The sequence below is a fragment of the Heteronotia binoei genome, chromosome 15 (genome assembly GCF_032191835.1).
Source record: "Heteronotia binoei isolate CCM8104 ecotype False Entrance Well chromosome 15, APGP_CSIRO_Hbin_v1, whole genome shotgun sequence".
In the NCBI taxonomy this organism is placed as follows: domain Eukaryota; kingdom Metazoa; phylum Chordata; class Lepidosauria; order Squamata; family Gekkonidae; genus Heteronotia; species Heteronotia binoei.
This window is the reverse complement of record NC_083237.1, coordinates 46011352-46029962: the sequence shown is the minus strand read 5'-3', so window position 1 is coordinate 46029962 and position 18611 is coordinate 46011352. Positions and strand designations below refer to the sequence as shown.

The following is an 18611-nucleotide window of genomic DNA, read 5'->3' as shown; positions in this document are numbered from 1 at the left end:
TATAAGGCAGCTTCATATGTTCACTACAGCTACCTCCTACCTCCAATGGAAAACTGCAGTTATTCCACAGTGTGTTTTTTTAAGTATTATATTAAGCCATATCCTTCACCTGCAAACAGGCTGATGTGATAACAAAGCAAACTGCAAACATATTGTGAAAATGGAAAAGGTCATTTTAAAATTGCAATACTTGAACTAGATATGAAGGCTGGTCAAGTCCAGAGGACTGATAGCTGGACCTGGCTCATGAAGTGCCCTGCTCCAAATCTTCCCTCTACTGTGGGCTTGAAGAGCCTCGGTTTCCCTTTTGCAAGGTAGGGATAACAAATGATTGGGGCTGCATGTGGTCTACACTAAAGAGACAAGAATTTTGATCAAGTGGACCCAAAGGATCTTTTCAATTCAGAGGACTAGAAACTTACTTGGGGATCCTTTGAAACACAAAACCAGAACATCTTGGCACCTGAATTCTATGCTTCTGCAGCGGATATGCAACCATGGGTGTCAGCACCTATGGTTTTGTCTCCAATTTCAGGAACTGAGATGGCACTAAGAAGGGGAAGTACTGAAACATTTTCTAAGTTCCACTCCAGTTTACAATTCCCTGGCAGTTGAAAGCCAGCACAGCATAGAAAAGGCTTTCTTCTCAATGTGCTCATTATAAAATTTGGAGAGAAAGTTTTAAAAAGGCAAACAGGCTGTTGGCAAAAGGAGACCCCCCTCTCCCAAGCTAACACAGATTACCTGTGTGTTCCTGCTAGGCTCTGACATCGGGATGATTCACTGCTGATGTTGGTTTAGATCCTTTAGAGCCTTCTGTGGCACACACATCTGCCTACCTCCGACTTGTTTGTTCTGCAGCAATCGTCAATGAAGATATTTGCCTACCAAATGTTTTTGACTCATGAATCTGATCTGACAAGTATCATCACTTACAGTATCATAGGGATTTTCAACAGGCAGCTCCCCCCTCCCAAGTAAGCCTGAGTGCAATATATCCCACGGGATCATCGGCGCAGGTTTCTCTTCTGCTTGTGAGGATTTCAATGCCAAGCTTGATCCCTCCGTCCTCCAACACCCTTCACCCGAAAATACAAAGCTGCCAATGCAAACGCTGGTTTGATGGTTAAAAAAATTCTGGGTTTTTTTTTATTGGTTCTGCTAGACAATACTAAAAAAAAAAAAATTCCCTCCATTCCGAAAGGCAGGGCTTGAATTATTTAAATTTTGATCCATTTGTTTTTTTAAAAAAACAAACACACACACAAAAGGGAAAGGGGGAGAAGGGATCATGGCAAAAAAAAAAAGAGAAAGAAATCCTTTGTACCCTCCTCACCTCCTCATCTGGGTCAAGGCCTACTTCATTTACTTTGTCCACCCCAACATGCTCCAGAGGCAAATGAAGTTCACTATGAGCAGTCAATCTGGGAGATGCCGATTGGACAAATGCATACAACAAATCTGCGGCCGAGGCTCAGGCTGATCAGAGACATACAAAAATAATGGTCTGGATGTCTTCGAATGAGATTTCAGACAAGGGCTTATGAAGAGGAATATGCCATAATGAGAATTCCACCACTTGCAGCTAGGAGAGTGAGAGACCATTTTCGCCACCACAGAGCGGCAGCTTCGCATTTAATTTCTCCAAAGCTACAGCCCCCGAGCTCGCCTGTGGAAGTTACATCCAAAACAGGAGTCACAGGAGGCCGTTTTAACACTGGCAGGGCTTTCTTTTCAAACTGGGCGTGCAGTAATGCCCCATTGGAAGGATTCAAATGACAGACACTGTGCTGGTTCAAGCTGACTCGAGGAGGAGGAGCAGGAGTTAAAACACATCCGCTTTATCACGCTGCAGAGAGAAGATGAAGGCATCACAGTCATTCTGGCCGCGTTCATTTACCTGCAGTCTTCTTGATTCAAGAGGAAGCTGCAGAAGATCTGAGCTGGACATGCCCACAGGTGTACTTAACCGAAGCCTTTTCATGACTCCCCCCCACAACCCCTCTGGTTGGGTTTCAAAAGGCCAACAATATGCGTCATCCTCCAGCCCATAGAGCCCTGGGAAGGGAAAACTAGCATACCCACAATCCCCAGCTCTCTGAGAAGAACAAAACTGCTCCAACAGTACTGCAGGCTGTGAGGTAAAAGCCATGTCAATCGAATAGTATTAACAGAGCTCAGATTTATAGGAACACTCTTTAAGAAAAAAAACCCACCCGGATTGTGAAATCCTAAGGAAATAAAGCCTACAGAGCAAATGTATGTTTGCCTTCCCACCATCAACCCAGGCAGGGTTTGACCTAGTGATCCCTTAAGTTTCCAAGTGTGGTCCGACCTCCGAAATGACGCATGAAAATGTTCACTGCAGAAGGTCTGATGGGTTTAAGCTTGATTTTTTTTTGCCATGATCCCAGTTCAGAGTACTGCAAGAAGCAGAAAATATTTAAAGGACATTTTATATATATATTTATATATATATAATTTTGAGATAAGAAAAATAAGGCTAATTCAAGCCTTGCCCTGTGCAAAACAAAAACCAAAACGATATCGCCAGTCACACAAAAGGTCCCGATTACATTACCACAGTCAGCTTGTTAATTTTCTTTTTACTTTCTCTGTTTTTTTGATTTTTTAATAGGAGGACACTGGGGAGCTGAATTCTCCTATGGTACAGGAGGGATTGATGTGGAATCAATTTCAGTAAAGCTAAAAAAAAAAAAAGATGAGAGACTTCTGGGAGGGAGAGAAAACTCAAAACAACAACTCAGCTGACTGTGCTAGGGGGAAACACTTGGCGGGGCAGAAATGAAAGAACCTGTTAGTCAAGTAATGAATGAATGTTTTAAATTATTCTCTTGTTTTTTTTTTTTTTTGAAGCCTAAAGTTCGGAAGTGGTGGGTCCCATCGTTACAGGGCCACCGCAAGAACAGAAGTGGAACCCCCCTGTCCTCCCCCGACCTCTCTGAAGAAGCCTGTGTCATCTGCGGCTGCATGTTCGAAGGGTATCCCCCAACCCCACCCAATCCCCCACCCCGCAGGAGCAATCTGTCGCAACCAAGGAAGGGCAGGCGGGACTCAGGACGAGAGAGCGCTTTCCTTCTGTGTCGGCTGGACTTGTGTACGCTGCATCACCTTTTGGCTTTCGACATCTCTAAAATGTTTCTCGACCTAAATGAAGGAGAAGAAGGGTGTGAGGGAGTTAGTACTGGTTTGTACCCGGTTTGGGGGAGGAGGAGATGCTACTCAAAGAAAGTTGGCGATTTGGGCTGAGTTCACTGGAAGCAGAGGCAAGACCATTTCAAAGTAGGGAGTGGCCATGCATGAAGCATCAGGCTTTTAGCTGACCTAAACAGCAGAGTTTGTCCTGAGAGGCAGAGACTGCAAGGAAACCCAAGGGACGGGAAGCACAGGATGGGGAGTTTCACAGAGCTGGGGGCATGGCACACTTTACACTGCCAAGGATCATATTGCATCTGCCCTCCCATGCACTTCGCGTGGCTAGGAATCTTTCCGTTCAGCTCTGCCATTGCAGCATTGGATCAGACCCCTCCCACAGGAGGGACAGGATTTTAAAATCACTTCCTGGTCATCTGAAACATTTTCATTTAGCAGAGCAAACCTTAATCAAACTACACCTAGCAGAGCTTTTAAAAGCAGAGAAGAGATGGGACTGGTTGTTTAAGAGCTTGGTCCATAATATTACTCCAGCTGCACTTGTGTTAACTGCCCTCCCCACCACCCCTGAGCCCTTGATCTACTTACTATTTTCCGTACATGACTTAGGGCACTCCCCTCTTTGCCTTTACAGTTTTCCACTTGGTATGGAGGGGCAATGACGACATCTTCCATCACAACTATATTCTTCTCTTGCCATTTACAGTCTTTAATGCTGGAAGAGAGGCAACACAAAGGTGTTTTACTGACTATACTCACAGGACCATTCTGACCAAGCACCAACCCACCTGGGAAAGAGAAGTACAGGACACAGCTGCTTATACCTTTGCCCCACGGCCACCATCCTAACTAGGAATGCCATTAAACAGTACACAGCATCACCAAGGTGACGGACCCTATACAGATGTAGCAGCCATGAACACAGGAGGGTTTACATTCTTAAAAAGAATCAAGATGGCAAATGGAAAGGATACCTTCTTTATAAAATTATAAGACCTCTTCTCCAGAGGAAGGGCACAAAATGGCTGCAAGGAAAAACGCACACTTGGCTTCTTTCAGATGCACCAAAAATCAGCTGGCCAGTTTTAGGAGGTTCAACAACCCGTTTTATAGGTCCTCAGAATGACCCATCTCCACTGATCCGTTTGCAACTCTTTGTGTGCATAGCATCAGCACTCAGTATACTACAATCATTCTGCCAAACATTAAGATATAAGGGGTGTGGGTGGGTGTTCCTCCCTCGGTGGGGAAAAAGATTCAGAGACTGGCTATCAACTTCAAGTTAAAAAAAAAATCCTGCTGGAAAATAAATGGAGCACAGAAGACTCAGAAAGGTCACAGACTGATGAGCATCACAGATTCTTGTTCTATGGCAGAAGAGCAACCAAGACAAATTATGGGACCAGCCTCCTACCAAAACCAAAAGGGGTGATTCCATGGCTCGGAAGAATAGGAACAAGCCTTGGCACATATGCTGCCTCCATAAGAATGTAAAATGAGGCCTGCTCGATCAGACCAGTGATCCATCTAAACCAGCATCCTGTCTCAGAATGACCAACCAGTTCCTCTGGAGAGCCAATAACAGAGCATAGAGGCCGAGTCCTTTCCTTGCTATTGCCCCTCTTGGCTCTGGGATTCAGAGAATTAGTGCCTCTGAAAGTGGAGGTTCCCCTCAGCCACCATGGCTATTAGCCACTGATAGACTTATCCTCCATGGAATCTATCTAATCATCTGTTAAAGTTGTTTATTCCTGTGGCCATCATTACTTCCTCTGGCAGTGAATTCCACATTTTAATCATTCTGTGTAAAGTAGTATTTCTTTTTATCCATCTTGAACCTACCTTCCTACCAGTTTTGTTGGATACCTTTGAGTTCTAGTATTTTGGGAGAGGGAGAAAAATTTCTCTTAGTCAACTCTCTCCACCCTGTGCATAATTTTATAAACCTCTGTCATGTTCCCACTTAGTTCTCTTTTTTTGAAAAAGGAAAAGTCCCAGGCTCTTCAGGCTTTTCTCATAGGGAAGGCAAGCTAACCCCCTAATCATCTTGGTTACTCCCCGCCCCCCCCCCCCCCCCCCCACAATCCATACTTTTTCCAGCTCTGCAATGTTCTTGTTCAGATACGGTGATCGAAACTGTACACTGTATCCCAAATGAGGCTGCACCACAGATCTATACAGAGGCATTATAATGTTGGTTTTTATTCTCAATCCCTTTCCTAAAAATCCCTAACATTGCCTCTTTCACCACTGCAGCTGCTCCCCTCTCATGCACACAGCTTCACTTTATACCTCTGCCTACACATCAGACGAAAGATTGCCATAATACTCAAACTGTTGTTTCCTTCCAAACAACAATCAGGAGCTGTGGTTTAGGGGATGAGTGAAGCCTACCAGGAATTAAAAAAAAAACAGCTGTGATTAAGGGAACAACCCTAAACCAGTCCCATGTTATCAAGAGTGGCTTAAAAATGGGGGGGAAGTCTTTAGGATTGCAGCCTTATTCACTTACCCAGTGAATGAAAACAAAACTGAAAAAGATTATGAACCTGAAAATTAGTGTGTAAAACAGATTACAAAGCAGGAAAAAAATCAGTTATTGTATGCCTGCTCATCCCAATGTCATCCCTGAAGGGGTGCTTTGACATTCACAGGCCTGACAATATAGTTCCATTTAGCTAATTTAAGTAGTCTTTTTAAACATTCACGTCTGACATCTGTGAATGTCAAAGCATAATTATAATATTCTGCTCAAAACTTCTGTAAAGCTATAAAGACTAGACTGTCAATTTCCTAGCAAAGAAAGGAAAAAAATCTAAAAATCTGACTATTTGGAGTATAGGCAATAGACATTCACTCCGAAAACGCAGCAGCAATATACTGTTACAGAATAGCAGCCTTTGCAACTTCAGAAGAACAGTTCAGCAGGGAAATTGAGTGGATACTGATTAGAACCTAGTATGGGTCCATGAGCTGTGTCCATCTCATGACTGTGCCTCAGATGCAGTCGCGAAATGAATAAATCTATCCGCCTTGACACTGAGTGAACAGAAAATATGCCATGTGAAGAAGTGCATCATGCATAGCTCTGGTGAAATGGAACAGATCCAGTCTCCTTTGAAGAGGATCAAACCACAGGGCTGGAACATAAGCCTCTCCTCAAAGCACGCCGCTTGCTACCCTTCAAACTTGTTATTAGTCACGCTGGAAATCAGTTTTGACCCGGGCAGGGGGCATATATTCTCTGACTCACTAATTCTTTCCCTGACAGACACAATTCTTCATGTAAACTGGAGGTGTTATTTCTCAGATTACACGTGGGTGTTTTCAGATTCACCAGTTGTATCTGCTGTTTTTATAGGCAGATGCTGTTCTAATAACTGCAGTAACCCTGTTTTATACTCTTCAAGGAATTAGTCAACCTTTTAAAAATACCTATTTATTTACATTTATTTTTTCAATTTATATTCCACTCTCCCCCATGTTCTGGGTCTCAGAGCAGATAAGCAGTTTAAAAACAATTAAGATCAATACATACAATTCAAACAATTAACCAGATGGCATATAACTATATCACTGATTCCCAGGGAGAGAGGGGAAGGGAAGAAGCAAAGAGCTGTGTTTTAATTAAAAACTTCCTGGTCTTATCCACGGGCCTGGCAGTATAGTTCCATTTTACAGGCCCTGCGGAATTGAGCTAAGTCCTGCCGGGTCCAGATCTCATTCAGAAGTACATTCGACAATGCTGGAACTATCACCAAAAAGGCTCTATCTGAGGCCAGGCAAATGGTCCTTGGCCGTGGGACTGTCAGCATGTTGTCATGTCCAGGCTCTTCACCACTAACCGTGTGCACAGGCATGCACACAAATCAAACATCAGGGAACAAATCCAAAAGGCCACAAAACAAATAGGTTAGGCAGACACGCTTAGACTGAAAATGTAAAGCATAACCACCTTTTTAATGGGCAACTGTTAAAAATGTATACAAAGCATACATTGCAAAACCAATGCAATAGCCAATACAAGGTATGCAGCACTGTCATAGTATATAGATCTGTCACACTCACCACTAATCTTCTGGCATAACATGAAACCCCTTACTCCACAGACAACCTCTGCTGGGCCTTGGCTACGCTGAGGCTCACCATACCGATGCCAAACTTAGTCCAGACAGCTAACTGGCATAGCTCACTGTAGCCCATAACTCCTGAAGTCAAGCAATCTGCCAGCCTCGACCTCCCCAGCAGTTGGGATTACAGGACTGTGCCTCCGCACCTGTCTACAACACTGAAACAGCTTCAGACATTTTCATAGATGACTCTGGAAATACGGGACTGCCAAAGTCAGACTTGCTCTGCTGCTCTAGAAATATTCGGTAATTATTATTCAGCTTGCAAGAGCTGTCAAACAACAATTAGGAACTTGACTTCAGAGGTGTGATATAGGTCTGAAGGGATACAAACTGATTGTAGCTGACTAGGTGGAAATCTCAGGATTACTCCAGAGCTGTTGAAAGAACCAAGCTGTCTTGGAAACCAGCACCATATCTTGTGTGTAAAATTTCACAGTGCCTTTGTAATTTGACTTCTTGGCTTGGATCCTATGAACAAGTTTTCTTGAGCGGGAGATAGTCTCTGCCACAAAGCACACTTCCACTCAAACTTCCATTTACACAAGATAAATGGTTTTCAATAGGCCTCTGCACAAACTGAAGTGGTAGTAGAAGAGAAGCGTGCTCCCAGCAGATTATCTAGCATGACAGTACTCACTCATAGGATCCAAGTCCTTGTATGTAAAACACAGACTTGTGGCATGGTACAGCTATGCTGGTTAAACATTTGGGGCCTTCTGTTATTCAAAGGGAAACAAGACAATTATAGTAAGGAGGGGGACAGAATGCTAATTCAAGTCACGTTATAATGTGGCATAACATGCCTGCTCTGGCCTGCAGGCTCCATTTCTGCCTTGCCCTCCTTGGGGTTCCCAACTTCCTGGAGCAGCTTCTCCTTTTTACTCTCCAGCAGCTGCCACCACCACCTGAACGCTACAGATTTCCCACTGAAGGGATCTGGACCTCCAGCTTCCTTTCCAAGCTCCAAAGCCTTGCTTCAGTGTCTTCTGCTAGCCCAGCCCCTGGCTATCACAGGGAGAGATTAATGCCTTGTGCGCCCCTAGGGGAAGAGCCAGTTGCCAACTGCTTGCCCCTCCTGGGGCTCCCTTTTAAAATAGTGTGTCCAAAACACTGGGGGGTCTATGTGGTATGAGAGCCATTTCCAGAATAAAAAGTTTAAAATATGTATTAAAAAGAAAATATTTACAAGCATATTTTTAGCAAAACGCCAAAGTGAAGCAAGGAAGAAAAGAAATCGTTAAAACCCAAATCCTCTGTCCCTCTCAGCTATACAAGCCTTTCTCTTGGTAAAATACAGGGCACTCTTTTATCTTAGGTATTCTGTTTCTCTAAAGATCTTCCACTACCTTAGTTTGCTCCCATCCTCAGACAAGAGGTCTGTTCAGCTCAGCATCCCAAGGAAAAGAAAGGCTACTATCCTCTTGCAAGGCAGTTTTAAGAAATTTATGTCTCCTTCCCCCTTGAACCCAGTCAGCCCAGGTCAAGGCTTCTTTTCCTGTTATCTCCAAAGAGCTACTTCCTCCCTAGCCTCTCTAGAATTTTGTTACCTCCAAGTCTATGCTCCCTGCTAGTGGGTTGGTGGGTGGAAGGGGTGAAAGAGGGAGACAGTTGACCCATCCCATTGTCTATCCTGCTAGATTAATTAGTATTCCATAAGAGATGTAAGAACTTCCTTCCCTCTCCTGCTTATTCTTCAGAGAAAAAAAATGGCCCTGCTCGTTGCCAACCTCCCAGGAAACAAGGCATTTCTCACACATAATATCATTCATTTGCATAATGTATGCTGACCAAATCTCATTTCAGTTTAATCATTTTTAGTGTACTTTTCAGCATTCAAAGTGCCTTCATTCTCCAAGATCAGTGCATAGTCAGGGCCCTGTGCTAAAAAGCCATCCAATACCACAACTCAATTATGAACATATGAAGCTGCCTTATACTGAATCAGACCCTTGATCCATCAAAGTCAGTATTGTCTTCTCAGACTGGCAGCGGCTCTCCAGGGTCTCAAGCTGAGGTTTTTCACACCTATTTGCCTGGACCCTTTTTTGGAGATGCCAGGGATTGAACCTGGGACCTTCTGCTTCCCAAGCAGATGCTCCACCACTGAGCCACCATCCCACCCATTTGGTGCGCTCCCTGAAAAAATAATGTATTTGAGAAGTGACTTGGGGCCAGTTGCTCCTTCTGTCTAATTTACCTCACATAGTTGCTAGAAACGTTAAAGAACAAAACAAAACAGGAGCGAGAGGCATTTTTACCACTCTGAGCACCCAGAAGAAAGCTGGCAGAGATTAGTAAGACATGCTTACTCCTGTGGGAAAAGAGCCACATTCTACAGCCAAGATCCAAATTTTCAAGGGCTACAGTAGGGAAGAAAATCTGTACACAGGAGATGAGGAAATGACAGAACTGAAGGAGGGGGGCATGTACTGGGCCCTGATTTCTGGCTTCAGAAACGAGGTACAAGCTGCCCTGTCTCTCCTCCAGCTGCTATTGAGCCCCCTTTTCTTCATCCTTCAGCCTGCTACTTACGTCTTGTGTATAGTCTGGAAAAGCTGCTGTCCTTCCAAAGAGACCCCAGCACTAATTGCGTACGCCTGGCTCAGCTTTTCTTCCTTCTCCATCCGTGCTTTGTTCGCAAGCTGAGAAAGGAAGCAGAAGAAGTACACAGATATTAACCTGGGACTGGCAGCAGATGCTGGCTCTGTATATAGTGTTTGGACAACAAGGACCGTGACCAACTCCAGTTAGCTGAGGTAACTCCCAAATGGTTCAGAGACGCATTTCTAGCTGGGGGCATTTTCCCTCCAATGGCTGCTTGGTCTTTCTTGTTTGTATCAATTTCTTATTGAAACAAACAATAATCCAGGGAATAAATTTTCTATAGACAAGGAAAAGAAGCCATAGGATTCACCTTATTTCCCCTTCCCAGAGCAAATTACATAATTGTACACAAACGTCTGAAAGGCAGTATGCAGGCATTAGTGCCTAGGATTTCATAACAAGACGGTTGGTGTTTAAATATCCTTCCGTGATTTGTACTGGCTCAAAAGGACAGTCTCTACACAAGAGATTAAGTAGACTAAAGTCACCATTGAAATGGGGAAGAAGCAGAGTGGGAAGTGTGTGTGTGTGTGTGTGTGAGAGAGAGAGAGATTTCACCATTGCTGGACACTCAATAAAAACCCTTAAAAGACTGCAGAAAAATTACAAAAAATTTTTTTCAGAAATTCATGTTCAAACTTTATACTATCAGACTGGAATTCAAGAGAGACTGGTGTAAATTTGCTAACTACAAGTAGTAATTATTATTCCTTACAGATTCAAGCACACTAGATTCAGCTCCTGGAAATGAACTTAACCTACTCTGACACGTAACATAAAGAGAGCTCTGCTGGATCAGACAAGTGGTCCATCTAGTCCAGCATCTTGTCAGACAGAGTGACCAACTGGTAACAATGGAGGTCCAGCAACAGGGCATAAAGGCAGAGGCTTCCAGACACTGATATTCAGTGGTGAAAGTGTGAACTTGTGAATATGGAGGTTCTCTTCAGTCACCATGGCTATTAGCCACTGACAGACCTATCCTCCATGAATCCGTCTCATCCACTGTTAAAAGCCATCTCTGCTTGTAACATTGTTACATCCTCTGGCAGTGAATTATTTCCTTTTGTCCATCCTGAATCTACTGCCCATCAGCTTCACTGGATGCCCTTGAGTTCTAGTCTTTTGGAAGAGGGAGAAAAAATTATCTTTGTCAACTCTCTTCAACCTGCACACCTCTACCTGTCCCCCCTTAGTTGTCTCTTTTCTAAACTGAAAAGTCCCCAATTCTTCAACCTTTCCTCATAGGGAAGGTGCTCCAACCCTCTGCTGTACTTGTTTCAGCTCTGCAATGCTTGAGAGGAGATGGCACATTACTAGGTCTCCGTTAATTATTCTTAGCACTCCACAATTAAGAAGGATGCATTCACACATCTATGTCCAGTTTTTATATATTTATTTGCTTCAGTTTTTTCCCTGGAATTAAATCTAAACCACGGCGACCTTATAAACTTAGTTTGTTATTCCTGTTTACATCTGTTAAAACTTCATTATGTTGTATGCTAATTTGCTGTTCAACCTTTGGCTTATATATATGGAGTGGTCAATTCCATTTCATTGCATCGGAGGAAGTGTGCCTGCACAAAAAAGCTCATACCTTGAATAAAATTTTATTGGTCTTAAAAGTGCCACAGGATTCAAATTTTGCTCCCTAGTATAGACTTCACTTTTTTCACTGCTGTAGCATGCCACGTTGACATTTTCACTGAGCTGTTAACTATGACCTCAAGATCTTTCTCCCTCTCAGTAATTTCAGGCCCTGTTAACCTATATGAAGCTGGGATCCCCCCCCCCCAAAGTGCATCATCCTATGTACCAACATTTGCCACATTGTTGCTTGCCCACCTAATAACTTGAAATCCACCTGGAGTCCGTCACGGTCAACCTTGGTGTTCACCATCCTGAATTTCATGTCATCTGCAAACTTGTCCACTACTCTACTCACCCCTAGTTACAGATTAGTTATGAATGAATTTAATAATACTGGCCCCAATATCAATCCTTGTGGAACCCCACTGCTTACTTCCCCCCACCACATGAACTGTCCATTTATTCCTACTCTTTGCTTCCTGCCATTAATCAGTTTTTAATCCATAAGAGAACCTGTCCTCTTATGTCACATCTGCTAAATTTACTCAGGAGTCTTCGGTAAGGTACCTTATCCAAAGCCGGCTGAAAGTCACAGTACATCACATCTACAAGGTCACCATTGTCTACATGCTTGTTCAGTTTCTCAAAAGAACTCCAAAAAGTTCCCTTTGCAGAAGCCACGCTGATTTTCCCTCAGCAAGCTTCGTTCCCCTATGTGCCTAATAATTCTATATTTGATTACAATTTCTACTCATTTGCTTGGGACAGACATTACAGCTAACTGGTCTGTAGTTTCCTGGTTCCCTTCTGGATCCTTTTTCAAAAAATCAGTGCATTATTTGCTGGTCTCCAGTTTTCTGATACAACAGCTGAATTTAGTAAATAGAGACTTACTGGCTTTTAGTTTCCCTAATAGATCTAGAACTTCATCCCTTTTCACCTCAAATTGACTCAGTACTTCAGACTTCTGTTCTGAAAATAATGGCCGTGGCCATTGCTATGTGCCTCACATTTTCCACAGAAACAAAGTGGTACAAAGAAGCAAAACATCCATTGAGCTTCTCTGCCATCTCCCCATCGTCCTTTAGCAATTGGTTTCCTGTTCTAGATTTAAGGAAATGGTTATTGTTTGTCTTGACATTTTAGCAACCTGCTTCTCAAGTTCTCTTTTAGCTCACCTAAATATTAACTTATTTTTCTTCTGCCAAAACCTGTGATCCCTTCTGTTCAATTCACTGGAGCAGACCTTCAACTTTTTAAAAGAAGCCTCTTTGGCTTGCATTGTTAACCATGCAGATGTTCTTTTTAGACTTGGCAATGCCTTTCTGAATCTGGGAAATCCATTCTATTTGGCTTCAATAAGTGTGGTTTTAAATAGGCTCCATGAATTCTCTAAGGATTTGACTTGCCTGTGTTCCTTTTTCAGCTTCCTTTTAACTAATCCCCCATATTTGTGAACTTTTGTCTTTTAAAATCAATTGTTACAGTTCTGGATTTAGGGGTAGCTGGATGCTGAACTTAGCAGCATTGTGGTCACCATTTCCAACTAGGGCAAAAACATCCACATTTCTCAAAAGGACTTGAGCCCCTCTGAGAATCAAGTTGAAGACCGCTACCCCACCCATTGGCTGTGTGACCATCTGTTCCAGTGCACAGTCATTTATGATGTCTAGGAATCTCATTTCTACAACGTGACTCAAGCACGTTTACCCCAAGCAGATTATTCCTTTGAATAGATCTCATTTCTACCTATGCTGTACAATGGAACGTTAACACACCTTGCTACCCTGTCAATGAGCATTGAATTGTGGAATTCAGTCACTGGATGTAGTGACGGACACAAGCATAGATGACTTTAAAATGGATTTATGGAGGACAGGTTCATTAGTGACTATTAGTCATTGGTAATGATGGGGACAGAGGCAGTAAACCTCTGAAATCCAGTGCTAGGAGGCAACATCAGGGTCTGATCTTAGTTTCTGTGCTGTTTGCTGGCTCTCCAGGGTAACTGGTTGGCCACCTGGTGAAACAAACTAGATTGATCCAGCAGCATTCTTTTTATTTTCACATGAACTGAAATTTCTTTTTTATGTAAAGGATTATAGATAAACTGAGAAGGAAACAAAAAAAAAATTCATCTCACAGAAATATATGCAGTTGCCTATAGCAAGTTAGGAAAGCCCCGTGGCACAGAGTGCTAAAGCTGCAGTACTGCAGTCGGAGCCCTCTGCTCATGACCTAAGTTTGATCCCAGCGGAAGCTGGTTCAGGTAGCTGGCTCCAGGTTGACTCAGCCTTCCATCCTTCTGAGGTCAGCAAAATGAGTACCCAGCTTGCTGGGGCAAAAGTACAGATAACTGGGGAAGGCAATGACAAAGTCTGCCATGAAAATGTTGTGAAAGCAATGTCACTCCAGAGTCGAAAACGACTGATGCTTGCACATGGGACTACCTTTACCTTTTTATAGCAAGTTAGGTCACTGGTCCATTTCATTCACTCCCGTCTACTGAGAAAGGTATAGGGTCTACAACATTTCAGGCAGAGATGAGGCTTTCCTATCACCTGCTACCTAGATGTATTTACCTGGAGACAACAAAGAATGAACCTGTACCTTGTGCAAGAAAACATGTGACCTTCTGCTGAGTCTCAGACCCTTTGATTTAACAAATGACTGCAGAGTAGGATACCATGCTAACCTGGCTAGCCAACCAAAAAACTGCTACATGTCCAACAGACTGAAGCTCACAAAGATGCCAGCTTAGTTGAAACAGATACAAAGTAAGAATTCATACTGCAAATGATTAGTAAATGTAGACCCAGTGGTCTCAGAGACAGGAGAATCATTTTCACAAGGAATTCTTACCTTGCTAACATTGAGTGAAGCTAAAGGTGGGGGAGTTTCCGTGCGGTCGTTGATTATTTCCACGTCTGAAACATACTGTACGTTTATAAGCAAGATATCTGCATGGTTAGGCTTGCCACTGGAAGAAGGACATTCTGGAGGAAAACATTAAGGAAACAACCCCCGAAAATATCGTTCAGAACATCAAAAAGAGGATTACATCAGAGTACCTGAAAGACCTTACCGACAATGTTTTTAATCAGGATAATTCAACAGTGAGCATACTTGTCACTTCATTCATATCCCACCCTTCTTCCAAATAGTTCTGAGTATTAACATATTTTCCTTATTACCCTTATTATATCCAACAATACTGTAAGGTATGGTAGACTGAGAAAGTGACCAACCGAAGGTCACCTTGGGAGCTCATAGGAGATTTTTTATAAACCTATATCTCCCCTGTCCTAGTTAATGTTCTAACCACTACACCACCCTGGCTTGTAGGCTCTATATGGCTTTGTGAGTAAGGTTCACAGCTAGGAACCCTTCAGATAAAGACCAGCTGTGGTTGAAGAGATACTTCATGCCAAGGCAAAAGCTTCAACTTTTCAAAAGTCCAGCAAAAAAAATACAAGCATTTAGTGATCTGAGCACTACCAAATAACTATTTGCCTCTGGGAGCTAATAGCTTCATTTTGCCCAAGTGGCTTATCAATACCACCCCTCGCAGATCTGTGTGATACACAGATACAAAAGAATGAAAGAGTTGTGTCATATGTTTGTGAAATACAAATCTGTTCTTCAGTAATTCACAACATGCACATTACCTGACTTTTAGAAAAACAGATTCCTAAGCTCAGACTCTCACTGGACTCTTCATCACAAATCCCACAAGAGATGTGGTCCTGTTTGATATCCCAAGGTGAGTGGTAACTTACAAAAGAATGGATTCTGACAATTAGGAGCCCACAAAGAATGTGAAAGTTGCCTAGAACCTTTAATGTCTAGACCCCAATATCGCTTTACTTTCTACCCTGAGGACAGAAGAAAACCGAGTCAGTACAGATGTAACATTAGGGCTAGTGCACATGTCCTTCCATCCCATCTCAGCCTTAAACCACAAATGACACAAACATTAACTGTTATTAACACTCATGCCTCTGTAATGTCCTACTGTGCCTATCGTGGGCTGTGCAACAGGAGGAAAGTTGAGTATGAAACATCCCCCATGCATACCCACTGATTCACAACAGACTTACAGTATGCAAACAGCATTCACCATCCTGCGCACAACCTATGCCATCAAGGTAATGAAAGACTGCTCCAAGGACCTTACGCAATACCTAATCTGTAAATTTCTACTTAGACACAGAGGTCTGAATCCATCAGAGTGTTTCTGTAGACAGGAGGAGCAGAAGCAGTGTTTCAGAAGTGTTTCTGGACTGCAGCAAGAGAGAAATGGTTCTGCCTGCAGAAATGCACTAATGGATCCAAAACAGACAAATTCAGCAGCTGCCAACTCCACCCCACCCAATAAAATTGAGTCCTGTTTCCCAACATGTATATTTGCTTCTAACCCTAGCGTAGGTCTTATTAATTTCAAAAACACTCACGGTTGTGGGAAGATACTCATTTCAGATACTCATTACTCTAGAGATTTGCAAGGAGCTACTACATGTAAATACTGAATAACCATACTGCACTCCACATCATGAAGGCCATTAACACTCGTCTCAAAGTCCTCCTTGGGAAAAATTCATATGCAATCATATGTCACTGCTTGAATGTGAGATACCCTGTAAGTGAAAATCAGCTGCCACAGATCAAACCGACACATTTCATTTCAAATGCAATGCTATCTAGAACATATTTAGTCAGCATGCAATGAACAACTCTGAGTCAAATTCAGACACCTTCCCACATGGCAAACTGGTAAGATTCTCCTTGCCCTTAAAATCCAAGTTTGAATCCCTCTTGTCTATGTACCACGAAGCTTACTGGGTGACCTTGGCCCAGTCTAGTTAACCCCATAGCGCTGCTGTGAAATTCACTAAATTACTTGGGGATAGTGAAGCCTCTCAGCCTATATACTAGTTACTTGAAAGAAGGGTGATAAAAACATACTGCTAGCCATATTTACCTGATCAATCCCTCCCTTTCCAAGCCTATGCTACATTCTTACTCCTTTCCACAATCCACTCCTTCAAAACCTGGAATTCTCCTTCCTCCTCACCTAACAGATCCAGCTGTTTTCCTTCTCACTCATAACCACCCCACTTTCCTCCCTATCAGCCAGTTGACCACATTTTGTCCCATCACACGTTTTCCCCACCCAACCTGCTGCATTCCAGATTAGTTCCGACCTCTGCAGTCCTGTGCTCCTAACCCTCCGGCCTGGAAAGGCAAGAGGCGGCCGGCCAGCCTCGCCTCCCCAATATTCCAACCCCACCACAACCAGTGGTGAGTTAGCGCGAGCTAGCTCACAGATTTTTAGCCTCCAGCTCATGCATTTTTGTCTCAGCTCAGGAAAAATGGCCCCAGAGCACACTAATTTATGCAGCAGCTCACTTTAATACCAGTAGCTCAGAAGTAGAATTTTTGCTCACAAGACTCTGCAGCTTAGAGGGAACATCAACCGCAACCCACCCATTGCACTGAAGTCAGCGCTTCTCCTGAAAGCCAATTTGGTGTAGTGGTTAAGCATGTGGACACTTATCTGGGAGAACTGGGTTTGATTCCCCCACTCCTCTGCTTGAAGCTGCTGGGATGGTCTTGGGTCAGCCATAGCTCTGGCAGAGGTTGTCCTTGAAAGGGCAACTTCTGGGGGACCCCTCTTAACCCCACCCACAGGGTGTCTGTTGTGGGGGGAGAAGATACCAGAGATTGTAAGCCGCTCTAAGTCTCTGATTCAGGGAGAAGGGTGGAGTATAAATCTCTTCCTCCTTGCCAAGCCCGGCTCGCCTAGAGTCTCCCGTGCCCTCCCTAAGCTAAGTAAGACCCAGCAGCCTAGAGCAAGGGTGGCCAAACTGTGGCTCAGGAGCCACATGTTGCTCTTTCACACATACTGTGTGGCTCTTGAAGCCCCCACCGCTCTGTCAGCTGGCTTGGAAAAGGCATTCGTCTATTTAAATCACTTCCCCAAGCAAAGCCAACAGGAGAATGCATTTAAAGTTAAAGTAGCTTTCTTTCCATCTCTCCCTCCCTCCCCGTCTATTTTCCTTCCTTCCGTTTTGCGGCTCATGAACATCTGACATTTATGTCTTGCGGCTCTCCAACATCTCACTTTTAGTCAACGTGGCTCTTACATTAAGCAAGTTTAGCCACCCCTGGCCTAGAGCGAGGCCAGGTGCTCCTTTCCATCCCAGGCCGGGCCCCAGCCAGCCCCTCTCTCCCCCTCTGCTGCCCCGCTTCCTTCTTCCCCCTGCCTCCCTCCCTCCCCGTCCCGCCTTCGGGTAAGGATACTGAGCGCCAGCATCTTGCTGGGGTAGTCAAACGCCACCACCTCGCCTTGCAGGCGCTGCTCGTGGCAAGTCCGGCACGACACTTGGCTGCCCACACTGAAGAACTCGCCGCCCAGCGCCGCCATCTTGTTTCAGGCCCAGGCGGCGGCAGCGGCGGCGGAGGCACCTTTCGCGCCCCCGCCGAGCCGCCGCAGCGGCAGGAGCACCAGCGGCCGCCGCCTGGGAAGGGAGGAGGAGGCGGCGCGGAGGGGAAGGGCGGAGCGGGGCTACCCGGAGCGACCCCAGCCGCCTCAAGCCAGGCCAGGCCAGGCCCCCGCCACTCGCGTGCTCCGTTGCTTTTTCGGCCGCCTGGCGTAAAAAAAAACAGAGGGGGAGAGAGGGAAGGCGAGGTGTGGCCAAGGCGACGGGGCCCCGCCCACCCGCACCCACGCACGCCCGTGACGTCACCGCGCAAAGCGAGCGGCGGTTGGTTGGTTGGCCGCAGGGGCTCGGGAAGGGCAAGGAAAGGGAAGGGAAGGAGAGGCGAGAGGGGGCGGGTCCCGGGAGGGGGCGTGGCCAGTGCGGTTCGCAGGAATGCCGGCGGTTGGGTTTTTTCCCAAGCAGCTCGTTCGCGTGGCGCGATTAAGGCAGGGAAACTTTGGAGCAGGGAGGGCGCGTGGAACCTAGACGCGCGTGACCTTGAAGGCACTTTTAATCCGTGTGCACATGGTGATAATTCCAAAATGGGTAATAACCGTGGTGTTAAGTCCACAGCAATGCTCTGCAACAGGAGTCCGGTAGACCCCTTAAGCACACATGGAACCCCGTA

The 18611-nt window shown here is 44.6% G+C and overlaps 1 protein-coding gene across 1 annotated transcript; it reads right to left on the bottom strand.

The window, feature by feature from the left end:
* Positions 1-1118: 1118 nt before the first annotated feature.
* LSM12 (LSM12 homolog) lies at positions 1119-18099 on the bottom strand. The gene is made up of 5 exons (XM_060256662.1): positions 17805-18099; positions 14364-14497; positions 9840-9949; positions 3763-3889; positions 1119-3168 (listed from the first exon to the last, which is right to left on the bottom strand). Exons 1-5 carry the CDS (start codon positions 17926-17928, stop codon positions 3076-3078), a joined length of 588 nt encoding a protein of 195 aa, XP_060112645.1. The 5' UTR covers positions 17929-18099; the 3' UTR covers positions 1119-3075.
* Positions 18100-18611: the final 512 nt, after the last annotated feature.